Source organism: Pecten maximus, chromosome 7, assembly GCF_902652985.1.
Source record: "Pecten maximus chromosome 7, xPecMax1.1, whole genome shotgun sequence".
Lineage (NCBI taxonomy): Eukaryota > Metazoa > Mollusca > Bivalvia > Pectinida > Pectinidae > Pecten > Pecten maximus.
In genome coordinates, this window is record NC_047021.1 from 34,178,745 (window position 1) to 34,196,848 (window position 18,104).

At 39.0% G+C, this 18,104-nt stretch overlaps 1 protein-coding gene across 2 annotated transcripts in view; it reads right to left on the bottom strand.

Annotated features, from left to right (window-relative positions):
• Positions 1–16,336, bottom strand: part of LOC117330666 (potassium voltage-gated channel protein Shal-like) — a 78,991-nt gene extending 62,655 nt beyond the window's left edge. For both annotated transcript variants that reach the window (XM_033889103.1, XM_033889102.1), the window contains exon 1: positions 14,599–16,336. In XM_033889103.1, the coding sequence (XP_033744994.1) occupies positions 14,599–15,704 (1,106 nt within the window). In that variant the 5' untranslated portion in view covers positions 15,705–16,336. The remainder of the gene's footprint in view (positions 1–14,598) is intronic.
• Between the last annotated feature and the right edge of the window lie 1,768 nt (positions 16,337–18,104).

The following is an 18,104-nucleotide window of genomic DNA, read 5'->3' on the forward strand; positions in this document are numbered from 1 at the left end:
TGGCCATAGTTTCAACCATATTCCCTTACCAAAAGGAAATTCCTTAACGTATTTCCATAGAAAGTATAACAGTATTAAAGGAAAGTCAAACGTCTCCTTGAATCCGTAAATACTTTCCTATGGAAAATGTTTAAGTTAAGTAAATTATGTTAGGAACGTTGATGGAAATGAAGCTAGGTCATTTTTCTGACCTTCAAAAGGATATTTTTCGCACGCATTGATAAATAACTTTACAATGACAATGTAATGTGTTTCGTATTCACTCTAAAGAGGATATCTAACAGTGTCGTCAGTAATAACAAATGTATTTCACGAGTGGGACTAATATTTCACTGCTAATTATACTGCTGGGTAGCACGAGTGAAGACTATCAAAATGTTACCCTCACGAGTGAAATTATGTTTGGTGTTACTGAAGATACTGTGGGATATCCTGTTTATTATATTTCATAGCAAAATCTATCGGGGCAGCTTTAAAGTTCTCCCATTGTCGTTTGTAAGAAGGGCTTTGATTGGTCAAATCAGAAAAAATGGGATATTTTTCACGAGTGAAAAAGTTATATTTTTTACTAGTGAAAAATATCACTTTTGCAGAATGAATAATTTTCGATATTAACTGGTAAAATGTTATTAATAACGATATCTTATTTCATGGTTAATATGATTGTGTATAACATACTTATCATATATCACTATTGACAAATGGTATGGTGTGTATTACGTACTTATTATTTTTCTCTCTCAACAAATTGTATATTGCGGTTTATACTTAAAATATTTCTCTATCGACAAATGATATGCTGTGTATTACTTGCCTCTTATATTTCTCTATCGATAAATATTATGTTGTGTATTACATACTTATAATGTTCCTCTATCTACGAATGTTATATTATTCCATATGTATATATATATATGTATATATAAAGTGTTGTACATGTATATCATATAACCCTGTCTAAACAATACATGTTACACTTGCCTCTCACTTATGCCACGTGTGAGGAATTTCTTGGACAAACACAGAAAACCTTTAGAACTAGACTTCGCAGATGGTGCCGTCTTTCCAACCCATCGATATCGCTACTAACGAGACTGGGGAATTAACTTGCCAAACAAATTGGTATTTTACCAAAACCAACAAACCAAAGTATGTAAAAGCCAACACGATATCCAACCAATCGGTAACAACAATGAAGACAATTTAAAGAAATACCGGAATCCATTTACCTAGACGATAAATCAACAGCCGAAAGAGAAGACGAGATATTTCGATAGTAATCTACAGCACAAAAGGGTTGTTACTTCCTTAAGGGCATATATATTTTACGTAGGAAAGGGGCTTTTAATTGACCTACCAATTCCCCTCAAAATAAGGATATATAAATGCAGTTTGGTCTTCATAAATTACATATAAAAATACTTAGAATGTGACAATTGATGAAATGGTTTGGTAAACTTATTCATTTGTTTATTTATTTATTAAGTAAATTTGGATATTGCAATTACCCGCATGTCCCAGAGGTGTAGTTATAGTATATTATCAAAAGCAGCTGTAAGAGAAGTGTTTCGAATGTCCTTAGTGATGACATATTTCCATTGATTATATCGATAAACATCTAGTAGTGAAACATGACTGTGGACAGGGGCCAAGCCATTCCTCCAAAGAGATTTTTACAGGATGTGTACGGTCTCAAGGCGACTATGGATCTGTAGTGTGTTTATCGTCCAAGACTTTTTGGCTTCGTATGTTGTTGGCAAATATTTCATGAAAATACATGTCATTATTTGCTTAAGCACTTTTTCGGACATTTTTTTTAATACGATATAAAATGAATAAGAGAAGAATAAATCGAGAATGAGAATAAAATGTTTGTGAATTTACTATGTTTTAAGATACCCGGGTCTGTTCGTTAAACAAAAAAGTCCTGAGATCAAACTTTTTAAGACAATGATATTGTCAACAAAAATCCGTGGTCATAGATTACATTGTTCTTTATACACCAAAAAGAATTTTAAAAGGACACGCCACTGAATGGCACATTTAAAAATAATTTTAAGAAGACAACAGTATCTGCCGAATCATGCATATATAATTGTATCACAAATGCTTCTGAGAATCGTCAATGATGTCTGGAACTAAAGTGGTAAACTCCAGAAAGAAAGACGGCGAAATCGAAATCAACTTGACAAATATTAAATTATAGAAGTGGAAGTGCATTTACTCCACAATTAAACCAATTTTGTAGTTTCTATATAATTCATAATTTTAAGAGAACATATATATATTCAAAACCTTAACCGCTATTCATGACTTCAGAATTAATATGTTGTATGCAAGCCTAGCTTAATAGTAAACCTTGGTGACATGAAGAGTCCACCGATAGAATGTTCCACTAAGAGATCCGCCAAAGGACTACAGCAACCCTTGGTGACATGGAGAGTCCACCGATAGAATGTTCCACTAAGAGATCCGCCAAAGGGCTACAACAACCCTTGGTGACATGAAGAGTCCATCGATAGAATGTTCCACCAAAGGACTGTACAACAAAAGCCTAGCCTAACCGTAAACCTTTGGAACATGAAAAGTCCACCGACAGAACGTTCCACCAGGCGATCCGCACAAGGACAGTACAATAGCCATACAATAATAACACCCTGTCTCCATCTTTTTTTTTTTTTTTTTGAGGAAGAATAATAGGTACACATAAACATGACGATACTGGGGGTTTACGAACTACCTAAACAATAGGTTCAGTTCTTCAAGAATCATCTTTAAAGAAGTAACGAAGGATTTGCAAGAACGCTATTCAAATAATCCTTTTTTTATAGCACGGAATAATGTGCAAGGTGACATATCGTACACTAGGATTGTTCTGACGTTTTCTAAATATAGTTTTCCAAATAATCTTACCAGGAACATTTCCCAGCTCTGCACTAATCAAAAGAACGGGCATGACAGAGTGCAGAGTGCAACGAAAAGATGGAGATGGATTGGGTATGTGTGTCGAATGGACACAAGAGTTGTCATGTGACGTGCACATCGTTAGAGATATGACGTCGTTCGTTGGACGGTGGGAGGTATAGATACGATTAGGTTCAACGTCCTCGTAGTGGGAAAAGGTTATATTGGGGACGAGAGATAAATTAACACAATGCTACGCACGAAACAGTAGGACAACAAATTCTCGAAAGAGAAATAATTGAGCTATTATGATTACGGGTCGACCTGACTTGTACTTTTCCCTTGTGTAACATGCTTCTTTGGTTCGGTTGCATGGTAAAGCCGAAGACTATCACTCGGGCGACTCGAGTTTGACTTTTGTCATAGCACACTAATGCATTTCATATCCTTATGATCCTATGCTCCTAGATATATAGAATGTGGGTGACTAGGTTTGTGTATACTTATACATTTTGTAGTGCCATTTAATAGTTAGACATTTATCAAATGTATGTAATATAATATACTACATTATCATGTCAATTCATTGTGTGTTGCAGTTGCGCCATTTACGAGCGAAACATTTGTCTGTAAGAGTCAACTAACTTGGTAAACTAAATGTTCACATTCGGGGCCTATCGCTGTTTGTAGTATATATATACGTATGTACATGTATATGTTTCGAGCCTACAACATCACCCTACGATAGTTAGTAGATTTTGTATAGGATATCGAATCGGTCACGCTACCGTCCCCTGGCTACTGACTCAAGATATGCAGGAAATTACAATGGCGAGTATAGACGACCGACACCGGAGTATTGAAAACAGAATATACAACAATGAGTGCCAAAGCGCCAGCAATTGATTTGATGTGTGTTGTTGACACACCCATTAATGTCTGAGCGGCCTACAGGTGGCGCTCGCGTTGTCAGTTTCCATTGCGGTTCATTATATCGCCAGTCTACATGACTAGTCATGAGGAGTCGTGTAAAAAGCGAGAGGTTACTCATTAATTTAGGGGGTTTGTGTATGATATGAGGGTCTGTGTATGATATGAGGGTCTGTGTATGATATGGGGGTTTGTGTATGATATGGGGGTCTGTGTATGATATGGGGGTCTGTGTATGATATGGGGGTCTGTGTATGATATGTTGGTTTGTGTATAATATGGGGGCCTGTGTATGATATGTTGGTTTGTGTATAATATAGGGGTCTGTGTATGATATGAGGGTTTGTGTATGATATGAGGGTCTGTGTATGAAATAGGGGTCTGTGTATGGTATGAGGGTCTGTGTATGATATGGGGGTCTGTGTATGATATGGGGGTCTGTGTATGATATGGGGGTCTGTGTATGATATGAGGGTCTGTGTATGATATAGGGGTCTGTGTATGATATGTTGGTTTGTGTATAATATGTTGGTTTGTGTATGATATGAGGGTATGTGTATGATATGGGGGTCTGTGTATGATATGAGGGTTGTGTATGATATGAGGGTTTGTGTATTATATGAGGGTCTGTGTATAATTTGTTGGTTCGTGTATAATATGAGGGTTGTGTATGATATGAGGGTTTGTGTATGATATGAGGGTCTGTGTATGATATGAGGGTTTGTGTATGATATGAGGGTTGTGTATGATATGAGGGTTTGTGTATTATATGAGGGTCTGTGTATGATATGAGGGTTGTGTATGATATGAGGGTATGTGTATGATATAAGGGTCTGTGTATGATATGGGGGTCTGTGTGTGATATGGGGGTCTGTGTGTGATATGGGGGTCTGTGTGTGATATGGGGGTCTGTGTGTGATATGTTGGTTCGTGTATGATATGAGTGTTTGTGTATAATATGTTGGTTCGTGTATAATATGAGGGTTTGTGTATTATATGAGGGTTGTGTATGATATGAGGGTCTGTGTATGATATGTTGGTTCGTGTATGATATGTTGGTTCGTGTATGATATGAGGGTATGTGTATGATATGAGGGTTGTGTGTATGATATGAGGGTATGTGTATGATATGAGGGTTTGTGTATGATATGAGGGTATGATATGAGGGTATGTGTATTATATGAGGGTATGTGTATGATATGAGGGTCTGTGTATGATATGAGGGTTTGTGTATGATATGAGGGTTTTGTATATTATATGAGGGTTGTGTATTATGTGTGGGTATGTGTATGGTATGAGGGTTTGTGTATTATATGAGGGTTGTGTATGATATGAGGGTGTGTGTATTATATGAGGGTTGTGTATTATGTGTGGGTATGTGTATGGTATGAGGGTTTGTGTATTATATGAGGGTTGTGTATGATATGAGGGTGTGTGTATTATATGAGGGTTTGTGTATTATATGAGAGTTGTGTATTATATGAGGGTATGTGTATTATATGAGGGTCTGTTTATGATATGGGGGTCTGTGTATGGTATGAGGGTTTGTTTATGGTATGAGGGTTTGTGTATGGTATGAGGGTTTGTGTATGGTATGAGGGTTTGTGTATGGTATGAGGGTTTGTGTATACTGTGAGGGTATGTTGATGATAATAGTGTTTGTGTTTACTATGAGGGTATGTGTATACTATCAGGGTATGTGTATGATATGAGGGTTGTGTATATTATGAGGGTCTGTGTATAATATGTTGGTTCGTGTATAATATGAGGGTCTGTGTATGCTATGAAGGTATGGTTATGATATGATGGTCTGTGTATGATATGAGTGTTTCTGTATACTATGAGGGTCTGTGTATGGTATGAGGGTATGTGTATGTTATGAGGGTCTGTGTATGATATGAGTGTTTGTGTATGTTTGGGGGTCTGTGTATGATATGAGGGTCTGTGTATGATATGAGGGTCTGTGTATGGTATGAGGGTATGTGTATGATGTGAGTGTTTGTGTATAATATGAGGGTTTGTGTATGATATGAGGGTATGTGTATACTATGAGGGTATGTGTATAATATGAGGGTATGTGTACGATATGAGGGTTTGTGTATGATATGAGGGTTTGTGTATGATATGAGGGTTGTGTATGATATGAGGGTCTGTGTATACTATGAGGGTCTGTGTATGATATGAGGGTCTGTGTATGATATGAGGGTCTGTGTATGAAATGAGGGTCTGTGTATGGTATGAGGGTCTGTGTATGATATGTGGGTCTGTGTATGATATGAGGGTCTGTGTATGATATTAGGGTATGTGTATGATATGAGGTTATGTGTCTGATATGAGGGTTTGGGTATTACATGAGGGTTGTGTATGATATGAGTGTTTGTGTATGATATGAGGGTATGTGTATGATATGAGGGTTTGTGTATGTGTATTATATGAGGGTTGTGTATGATATGAGGGTCTGTGTATGATATGAGGGTTTGTGTATAATATGAGGGTATGTGTATTATATGAGGGTCTGTGTATAATTTATTGGTTCGTGTATAATATGAGGGTATGTGTATGATATGAGGGTTGTGTATGATATGAGGGTATGTGTATAATATGAGGGTATGTGTATGATATGAGGGTTGTGTATGATATGAGGTTTTGTGTATGATATGAGGGTGTGTGTATGATATGAGGGTTTGTGTAGGATATGAGGGTCTGTGTATTATATGAGTGTTTGTGTATGATATGAGGGTATGATATGAGGGTATGTGTATGATATGAGGGTTTGTGTATGATATGAGGGTTTGTGTATGATATGAGGGCTTGTGTATGATATGAGGGTATGTGTCTGATATGAGGGTATGTGTATGACATGAGGGTTTGTGTATAATAATAGTGAGAGCGTGTCTGTATCATATGATTATGTGTGTATAATATGATGGGTTTTTAAACATCAAATGAATGTCTCGCTCTGAGTGTCTAGAATAATATGAGTTTCATGATAACGGTTTTTTTTGTTTGATATATGGATTTGTGTAAGACGTTCTGCACAGTTTAATTATTAAATCATTATATACCTCATTGAGAAATAGCGCTGTATATCTTATACGTATTTCCCGAATTTTTACGTGAAATACACTCAACAACCTGTGGACACGTCTACATAAGCTATAAACTCCTGAGAGTTCCAGCTTAAAGTCTAATGAATGACATAACTCATAACCAAACTGCTATTTCTAAGTTGGCATTCATATCACCTATAAATGCCAACTGGATCTAGTTAATATTTTTTCAATAATTTTTTTCCCCAATCAGTCATTGGCCCTACATTGACATCTATTGTCCCCTCTCGCAGGAGGGCTTATCACTCATCACACACTCGCAATCATTCTGTTGTGTATACCCCATATACACGTTTTAACATTATTTATGATATATACGTTCTTTGGGATGCTACAAATATCCGGCTAATCCGGTCGGCTCATGATTTTATCACTGACAATGTTTAATATTTCTTAGAAATATCCTTATCTCATGAAAATAATGGATTAAATTTCGAAATTTGTTGGAAAAATAAATGTTATTATTGAATGACTAGAACAATAGTTCAAACGGAAAATTAGCAAATGCAATGTTTCATCAAATCACATGTATAATAATGATAACGTCGATACGTGTGCCAAGGTATTCATAGCTGATATAAATTCCATCTGAATTCGATCTTATAATGAGTGATGGTGATCAAAAGATTATTTTCATGCTAAAAACCTTAGTTTTGAAATGTTGGATGCCAAAAACTGTTATCAAGAAATGTCGTATACTACAATACATATTCTAGAAATGTTCTATAATACAAAATGAGATCTAGAAATATTGTATACTTAGTACCACAAAACGTGATCTAGAGATATTTTATACCACAAAACGAGATTTAGAGATATTGTATACCACAAAACGGGATCCAGAGATGTTTATACTACAAAACGTGGTCTAGAGATGTTTTTAATACTATAGAACGTGGTCTAGAGATGTTTTTAATACTACAGAACGTGGTCTAGAGATGTTTTTAATACTACAGAACGTGATATAGAGATGTTAATACTACAAAACGTGGTCTAGAGATGTTTATACTACAAAACGGGATCTAGAGACGTTGTATACTAAAAACAAAACGTGATTTAGAGATGCTGTATTCAAAAACGTCATATAGAGATGTTGTAAACTTCTACAACGATTTACAATATGACAACAGAATTACAGAAGCGAAAGGACGGACAATTTTAAACTGCCTCATTGGCATATACAAATAAATATGTTGAAGAATTAGAGCCCATGCATAGATATATGCGTGTCGGCGTTGTATTGGTTACTTAACATGTCTTCAACTTCAGTAACCACTCAATGTTATTGAGCTTTCAATATCTGAAGAAAGGTAGAAATATTAAAAAAAAAAAAAAAAAAAAAAAAGTTATTTTGGAATAAGATGAGTCTAGAAGGAACTCACGTTGTGTGGAAGACTGTCTACCACAAAACGTGCTCTAGAGACGTTGTATTCTACAGAACGTGATCTAGAGACGTTGTATTCTACAGAACGTGCTCTAGAGACGTTGTATACTACAGAACGTGATCTAGAGACGTTGTATTGTACAGAACGTGATCTAGAGACGTTGTATTGTACAGAACGTGATCTAGAGACGTTGTATACTACAGAACGTGCTCTAGAGACGTTGTATTCTACAGAACGTGCTCTACTAGAGACGTTGTATTCTAGAGAACGTGATCTAGAGACGTTGTATTCTACAGAACGTGCTCTAGAGACGTTGTATTCTACAGAACGTGATCTAGAGACGTTGTATTCTACAGAACGTGCTCTAGAGACGTTGTATTCTACAGAACGTGATCTAGATACGTTGTATTCTACAGAACGTGATCTAGAGACGTTGTATTCTACAGAACATGCTCTAGATACGTTGTATTCTACAGAACGTGCTCTAGAGACGTTGTATTCTACAGAACGTGATCTAGAGACGTTGTATTCTACAGAACGTGCTCTAGAGACGTTGTATTCTACAGAACGTGATCTAGAGACGTTGTATTCTACAGAACGTGATCTAGAGACGTTGTATACTACAGAACGTGATCTAGAGACGTTGTATTGTACAGAACGTGATCTAGAGACGTTGTATTGTACAGAACGTGATCTAGAGACGTTGTATACTACAGAACGTGCTCTAGAGACGTTGTATTCTACAGAACGTGCTCTACTAGAGACGTTGTATTCTAGAGAACGTGCTCTAGAGACGTTGTATTCTACAGAACGTGCTCTAGAGACGTTGTATTCTACAGAACGTGATCTAGAGACGTTGTATTCTACAGAACGTGCTCTAGAGACGTTGTATTCTACAGAACGGGATCTAGATACGTTGTATTCTACAGAACGTGATCTAGAGACGTTGTATTCTACAGAACGTGCTCTAGATACGTTGTATTCTACAGAACGTGCTCTAGAGACGTTGTATTCTACAGAACGTGATCTAGAGACGTTGTATTCTACAGAACGTGCTCTAGAGACGTTGTATTCTACAGAACGTGATCTAGATACGTTGTATTCTACAGAACGTGATCTAGAGACGTTGTATTCTACAGAACGTGCTCTAGATACGTTGTATTCTACAGAACGTGCTCTAGATACGTTGTATTCTACAGAACGTGCTCTAGATACGTTGTATTCTACAGAACGTGCTCTAGAGACGTTGTATACGACAGAACGTGCTCTAGATACGTTGTATTCTACAGAACGTGCTCTAGAGACGTTGTATACGACAGAACGTGCTCTAGAGACGTTGTATTCTACAGAACGTGCTCTAGAGACGTATTCTACAGAACGTGATCTAGAGACGTTGTATTCTACAGAACGTGCTCTAGACACGTTGTATTCTACAGAACGTGATCTAGAGATTTATACGACAAAACGTGATCTGTTGTATATTACGAAACGAAATCTAGAGATGTATACTAAAAATATGATGTAGAAATAGTGCACGCTATACAAAGAATGTCGTATAGACATGCTTTATACTACAAAACGTGATCGAGAAACGCCGTGTACTGGATCCTTGTTTCACTCTCACGTGTTAGTGAAGAGAGTAAATAGTGTTAGAGGTGTATGATAAACCAATCATATGCCGTAGTCAGACTAAAGGTACGTATTGTAGACTCCTGATCTCAGAACCAAGAGTACCACCAATATGGTGTGTGTAGGCGTTACTACTAAGTCCGTACTGTTTATACTATTGTACTAATCAGACACAGATGCGATATTGCCTTGGTAGTACTTGCTCGGAGCCCAGCGCTACATACTAACCAAGTGACTTGTACAGTGGTGTAATTTGATGCCGTGTCAGTACAGCATGACGCGCACAGTGTTTCTTCTGAAATCTACATCATCGCCATTCTCATCATCATCATCATCATCATCATGGTTCACCTATTGTAGGTTCCATGCCAAGCATGCGAAGTGTTAGTCGTATAATTGAGCAACAGAAAAAAATCAACACGTACTTTATATCTGAAATATTAATCCATATATTGTGAACCATTGTAACATAATTAATGAATAAGTCATTCTATGCGTGTAACAAAAATACCATATACAGAACAACACAGCCGGTTAAAATCAATACTACCTGTGCGGCGCGGTGTGCGAGCTTTCCTAGCTTAACGGCGATTAAGCTCAGACATTCAACTTGATTTTTTCAGTATATTTTACGGGAAAAAAGAGTTTTATTAAAAAAATAATGTGATTGTAATTATTGTAAAATTTGATATTATTTGTTTGAATTATAAATCTATTCATAACGATAATATCTCTAGATTATTTTTAGAATTAGTGTATGCTGATCAATTAAATGTTGATCCATTCATCTGCTGACAGCACTAGCATCCATTCCTCAAATTGAAGCGTCACTGATCAATGGTCCATTAACTTCGGTCTGATCTTAGTACTGGTAAATTATCAATTAATGCCGTGAATAACGCCATGACACATGTACACACAAGCTATAACGGTACCGGATGTAAATTGAACAAATATCAGGTAAAACTGGTACTAACATCATATCTAAACATATATCGATCGATATGTATTATAATACAGACACCAGTCATAGCGAGGGATGGGTGGTATAGAGGAAAGGGATGGGGTAGGGGATTCCCCGGGGATAGGGATGGGGTAGGGGAATCCCCGGGGATAGGGATGGGGTAGGGGATTCCCCGGGGATAGGGATGGGTGGGGTAGGGGATTCTCCATGGGAAGGGATGGGTGGGGTAGGGGATTCCCAGGGGATAGGGATGGGGTAAGGGATTCCCTGGGGTAGGGATTGGGTAGGGGATTCCCCGGGGATAGGGACAGGGTAGGGGATTCCCCGGGGATAGAGACAGGGTAGGGGATTCCCTGGGGAAGGGATTTGGTAGGAGATTACCTGGGGTAGGGATTTGGTAGGGGATTCCCCGGGGATAGGGATGTAATAGGGAATTCCCCGGGGATAGGGACAGGGTAGGGGATTCCCTGGGGAAGGGATTTGGTAGGAGATTACCTGGGGTAGGGATTTGGTAGGGGATTCCCCGGGGATAGGGATGGGGCACACAGAAGCAGGATAAGGTGTGAGCGGCGGTCGGGTAGGGGATTCTCCAGGAAAGGGTAGGGAGGAGAGTTCGGCGAGGGGGATTCCCGGGGAGAGGGGAAAGGGGTATAGAGAAACAAAAGATAGATGGAAGGGTGAGATTTCGGGAAGGGGATTCCCCGGAAAAAGGGAAAGGGATAAAGAGAAACAAAATAGGTGGAAGGGCGAGAGTTCGGGAAGGGGGATTCTCAAGGAAAGAGGAAAGGGATATAGTGAAAATAAAAATATGTGAAAGGGTGAGAGTTCGGCGAGGGGGATTCCCGGGGAGAGGGGTGTAGAGAAAAAACTATTGGTTGGGGTATAGACAAACAGTACAAAGTGGGAGGGGAAACTCGGGGCGATGAATATCCGTGGTCGGGGTATAGGAAACCCTCAACTATACTAAAGTAGTATACGGATCCATAACCCGAGTCCTGACTAATAATTAATCGGTATTCAGTGAGGCCATCTGTGCCACAATTGCGTATATTTACATTTCCGCTTCATGTGATTATATAAACACAACAAAAGAATAAAGATACCGGCAAAAACCGTACTCTTATCACAAAATCGATAAATCTGTAAAATAGTAAAAACATAAACGAAATATTTACACGGAGGCCATCGTAAAAATGAAAGGAGACAAGGACCACGTGTTCCGGAAGTCCGTCGTCTCCTACTTCACAGACGGTAGCCCAATATAAATCAAACTCAAATCGATGTAATGTCACGCACTCAAAAATTAGAACAAGTCCATGTCGAGGGAATCATAAGATATGTGTATGAACATTGAACACGTCTGAGTTCATATCATATAATAAAATACGATTCTCCGCAAGGTGATCAGGGAAAATGCCAATAAAACTGCCCTATATTCTTCAACGTCATCTGTCTAGAAACCATGTGGAAGCAGAAATGGCACTATCCATAAATGGAATATTGTTGAAGCAGGTATGTTACTAATCATAAATGGAATATTATGGAAACGGTCTATCTACACACCGTGGGAAATAATTACGTTTATCATACATTTTAGATTGCTCGCTAATAACTTAGTCATTTAACATAGCGAGATTCACTATTTGCCTTCGTACTGTCATGAATATCAAACCGGGTTAAAGTCCTGTTGACCCCACGATAACACCACGATGTGTGACAATGAAAATATAATTAAAAGTGGAATATTTGACATCGAAAATGTCGACAAAGTGACGTCATCCGATTATAAATTATGACAGTATTTCATTATCACTGTAATTTACCGTCGCATAAAATGTGCAAGGAATGCACAAGCTCCATTAACTTTTATAAAAGTCACACGAACTAGTCTGTACTCGTTGTTCAATGTGTGAAGACAGATTCGGCTAGACCTAGGAGGTAACTTTCTAGGTTGTAGTTTGTACATTGTAGTAGAGTAGGTGAGCGATAACCAGCCAACTACAAAACTAGTCACTTTCGTGGTGGCAATACACCAAACATGTATGCCGACAATGCTTGGCATGCATTGTACTCTGGACCTAATGTATGACGATGGTGTTGATCCATTTCCACTCCCCCCCCCCCCCCCCCCCCCCCCTCCCTCCCTAACCCCTCCCTCATCACCCCCTCTAAAACCATTCTGGTACACATGGATATGATGCTACACCCATCATAATGCATGCCAGTGATCTTTCTAGCGTCCCTATAAGAATACCACACACACTTGCACACATAACGTTCACTCAGGTAACCAAGGCAACAATATAGCAATTGAAATACATGGAAGTTTCGATCATATCTGGAACTTTAAATTGATGTATACAAGAAAATGGTGCTTACCGAGAAGAAATTATTTTATCATTAAAAATGTCGTGATGCTTTGGTGCGTGAGATGCAGGTGTATATGTACATGCAAAGACTCTCCTACGCCATTACGCACGCACGTGCGCACGTGGTTTGAAGGTTGCAGAGCCACCTGGTTGGTACGATTTGGAGGCGCTCTGTACAACACTACATAACAACCTGTGCCGCTTTAACACGTCAATAACCCTTTGTCGAATATTCTCGGTCAGTCAGTGCAAAACAATATTATCTTGTCTACAGCGCGTGAACTACATCGTTCATGACTATTTTGAATGCAGTGTTGATATCCATATTGACCACTTGACCAAATATTTATGAGTTGGCAGACTCACAGTATTGTATGTCCTCGTTAGATCTAAAGGTTGTATAGAATGTAAGTGTGTCTATGAGCCATTCTTACTTTATCGACCAGTTGATAATTATATATATATATATATATGTGTGTGTGTGTGTGTGTGTGTGTGTGTGATTCGTGTTAGTCTCCAGCGCGACAGTACTCCGAATGTTAGAGAAATGGCTAGTATATCATATATTCACGACACGCTTATATGATAAGATATTTCTGACGCCATTGTGACCCTGTGACTGTTTTGTGTGATGTCACTATGACGTCACAGCACATAAGGGTTCTGTAAATATACATATCTATATATATTGCCATTTAAATAAAATTTTATCAAACGTTACTATGGTGACACACTTCATCACACTTTAATTAGCGACATCCGTGTATAACGTTTCCACGACGTCAACACGTTTTGCAGACATTTAACAATAAATTCTTTACGTGACACAACACAGCCCGAAATCGATCAGAATGGCGTGCTATATATAGATTGTTTACTTTACGATTGTAATGTCAGAAAAGGTCCTTCCTGCTCTTAGCAGACGATTCCGTGTATCAAAGACCGAATGGCTGAAGTCCGACTTATCAATTTACGTACATTATATACTTAGATGTGTCCCTGGATTGTGTTGTATATTTACAAAGCCTATACGGTACGAACGCACTGGCGCAACATTAAGCATTCTCGTCTTTTTTTATCCTTCATTGTAAGCATAATATAAAAGCGAACCAGACGGCTTTAGTAATCGGGTTATAATGTCTGTGATGATGATGTACACTAAAATGGCGTCATCTTAACCAGGATGGAATACGTCCCAAAATATAAGCATTACTGGTACCACGCGAGTCCTACAAGTATAGGTACAGTATGTGATATGAGTAGGCTGTGTTATATAAATATATATATATATTGACTATAGTACTCACCCTAGCGTTGTCATGGTAACGATTGTGTACCAGAACGCCGCTGGAATACTGGTAAACCGTGTGTTGGTCACATTCTTTTCCGCGTAAAACATCACTGTTGCAAATATTATTATAGCCATTGTTAGCGAAAAAAGCAAAAAGCCTAACTCGCTTGCACAACTTTTCAAAGTGTATCCAAGAATTCGTAATCCCTGTGAATGGCGAGAGAATTTAAAGATCCTAAAAACTCGGAATACTCGAAGTGTCACAAATGCGCCACTGACATCATCGTTGTCTGTTATTACCAGCCCAATGTAATAGGGCAGAATAGCAACTACATCTATTACACTCATTACACTACGCATGAATTTGCAGCGGTCAGGTGCAGCATAAAGTCGTAGAAGGTACTCAGCCGTAAAGATCATAACACAAGCGGTGTCCAAGCAGAAAAAAGCGATTTCAAAACGTTCTCCACATGATGGGTTTTCGTCCGTTCCGGCTTTCTGGCCACATGGTATGGTTTCGACCACATTGGCCATAACAGAAACAGCAATAAAAAAGCCAGTGACATAATAAAATACCAAAGCTGCTGTACCAACATGGGGGTTTTCGAAAGCCCTCCATAGCCTCTCCCTGAGGTTCGTGGCCGGATCCGCGTCCGCATTTTCCGAATTTTGATCATCTAAAAGTCTTTCCGTATTTTCCCGTCGCCTGTCCCTATAATCCTCGTAGCAACAGTCTCCGATGAGGTCCGGCATGATCCCAAAGAAAGCGAGTTCCTCATCGTAGGCAGATATGCATTCATGTTTAGGATAATGTAATTTCCCTGTTCTGTAATAGTTAAGTATGTGTCGAAAAAATTCAGGATCCCGGTCGAAAAAGTAATCCTTTGAGTCGTCATCGAAGAAAAATTCCTTTTCATTGGAACCCAGTAGAGTGTCCGGGTATTTTTCTACCGTCGTTCGCCAGGTTTCAAACTTTCTTCCACTAATATTGAGTGTAAGTTTTTCGTCTCCCCTCCTATTCTCCGCTCGCACAACAGGCTGGGGGAGGGGATTCTGTGCCACGGGCACCCACCCGATGGCCGACGCCCGGGCAAACGGTAACCAGGCGGCAACAGAAGCCATGACGTTCGCCTTTGATGACGTAATAAAATCAAAATTCTGAAGGAATACAATTTTGAATATTTAAGGTGAACAGTTTTAGGCGAAAAGGGTAGAATTAATGAAGAAAAAACGCCGTTTTAAATGTTCAAAGACAGGTTGAATTACAGTACAGACATTGTTTAGAAAAGTGTGACGTCTAAGGGACCAAAAACAATATAATGTTTCCGAACCATACCTTGACCGTGCCTAACGAATGTCATTCCCTCCCTGTACAGGATTGTACGTGTTCCCAGCTGCGAGTGTTCGGTAATGTATTCACCGAACTCTTTAGAGCCATCTCGTGTTTACCCCGTAGCCATTACACTACTCGAATGCACAACAATTCAAAACATATCTCCAAAGAATTGGTAAAAATCACATGAATTTGGACTTCAAGAACTTGCTTGCATGCTGTCGTGTTTTTGACGACCTCCTCACTGTTGATCTAGAATAACCGCGTGTGCTCGTAGCCTGTATCCATTGCAAGCCTGCCGCTGTCGGAGAAATACAGCGCTGAGAAACGGCGCTTTGTCGGTTGTCGCTGTTTCTCATTAAAACATCGTATGTGGAGGGCGAGCCATATAGAATTTACGATCGATATCCACCGCCGTGTTCAAAGCCCGGCAAGAGGCGGGATTGAGCGAGACATAATTAGTTTCCCTCATTCAAAATTCAACGAGGAGTAACAGTTATTTTTCTCTATTTCAACACATCTTTTGCCGGGAAATGTGTACAAACACTACTAAGGTAGCGACCCAAGATCCGCTAACAACCCTCTGTATTACAACACGTTAGCATAGGCAATGTTTTTATTTTACCGCAGCAGCAACGCTGGGATTGATTTTCCCTATTATATATTGTTCCTGGGCCAAGCAACATTTTCATGTACTGATCAATATTACAAAAGGTACTAAAGGCCTGCGGATGTAAAGGTATTAACACACACGAGGACGGTCACTATCACCTACTGTGATGGATGATCGTCAGTTACATATACCGTGTGTAAGACTGGTCACTGTCAGTTATATATACCGTGTGTAGACATTGATAGTAGGACTGTCACTGTCAGTTATATATACCGTGTGTAGACAATGATAGTAGGACTGGTCACTGTCAGTTATATATACCGTGTGTAGACATTGATAGTAGGACTGGTCACTGTCAGTTATATATACCGTGTGTAGACATTGATAGTAGGACTGTCACTGTCAGTTATATATACCGTGTGTAGCATTGATAGTAGGACTGGTCACTGTCAGTTATATATACCGTGTGTAGACATTGATAGTAGGACTGGCCACTGTCAGTTATATATACCGTGTGTAGACATTGATAGTAGGACTGGTCACTGTCAGTTATATATACCGTGTGTAGACATTGATAGTAGGACTATCACTGTCAGTTATATATACCGTGTGTAGACATTGATAGTAGGACTGGTCACTGTCAGTTATATATACCGTGTGTAGACATTGATAGTAGGACTGGTCACTGTCAGTTATATATACCGTGTGTAGACATTGATAGTAGGACTGCCACTGTCAGTTATATATACCGTGTGTAGACATTGGTAGTAGGACTGGTCACTGTCAGTTATATATACCGTGTGTAGACATTGATAGTAGGACTGGTCACTGTCAGGTCACTGTCAGTTATATATACCGTGTGTAGACATTGATAGTAGGACTGCCACTGTCAGTTATATATACCGTGTGTAGACATTGATAGTAGGACTGGTCACTGTCAGTTATATATACCGTGTGTGGACATTGATAGTAGGACTGGTCACTGTCAGTTATATATACCGTGTGTAGACATTGATAGTAGGACTGGTCACTGTCAGTTATATATACCGTGTGTAGACATTGATAGTAGGACTGGTCACTGTCAGTTATATATACCGTGTGTAGACATTGATAGAAGGACTGGTCACTGTCAGTGATATATACCGTGTGTAGACATTGATAGTAGGACTGTCACTGTCAGTTATATATACCGTGTGTAGACATTGATAGTAGGACTGGTCACTGTCAGGTATATATACCGTGTGTAGTCATTGATAGTAGGACTGGTCACTGTCAGTTATATATACCGTGTGTAGACATTGATAGTAGGACTGTCACTGTCAGTTATATATACCGTGTGTAGACATTGATAGAAGGACTGGCCACTGTCAGTTATATATACCGTGTGTAGACATTGATAGTAGGACTGGCCACTGTCAGTTATATATACCGTGTGTAGACATTGGTAGTAGGACTGTCACTGTCAGTTATATATACCGTGTGTAGACATTGATAGAAGGACTGGCCACTGTCAGTTATATATACCGTGTGTAGACATTGATAGAAGGACTGGCCACTGTCAGTTATATATACCGTG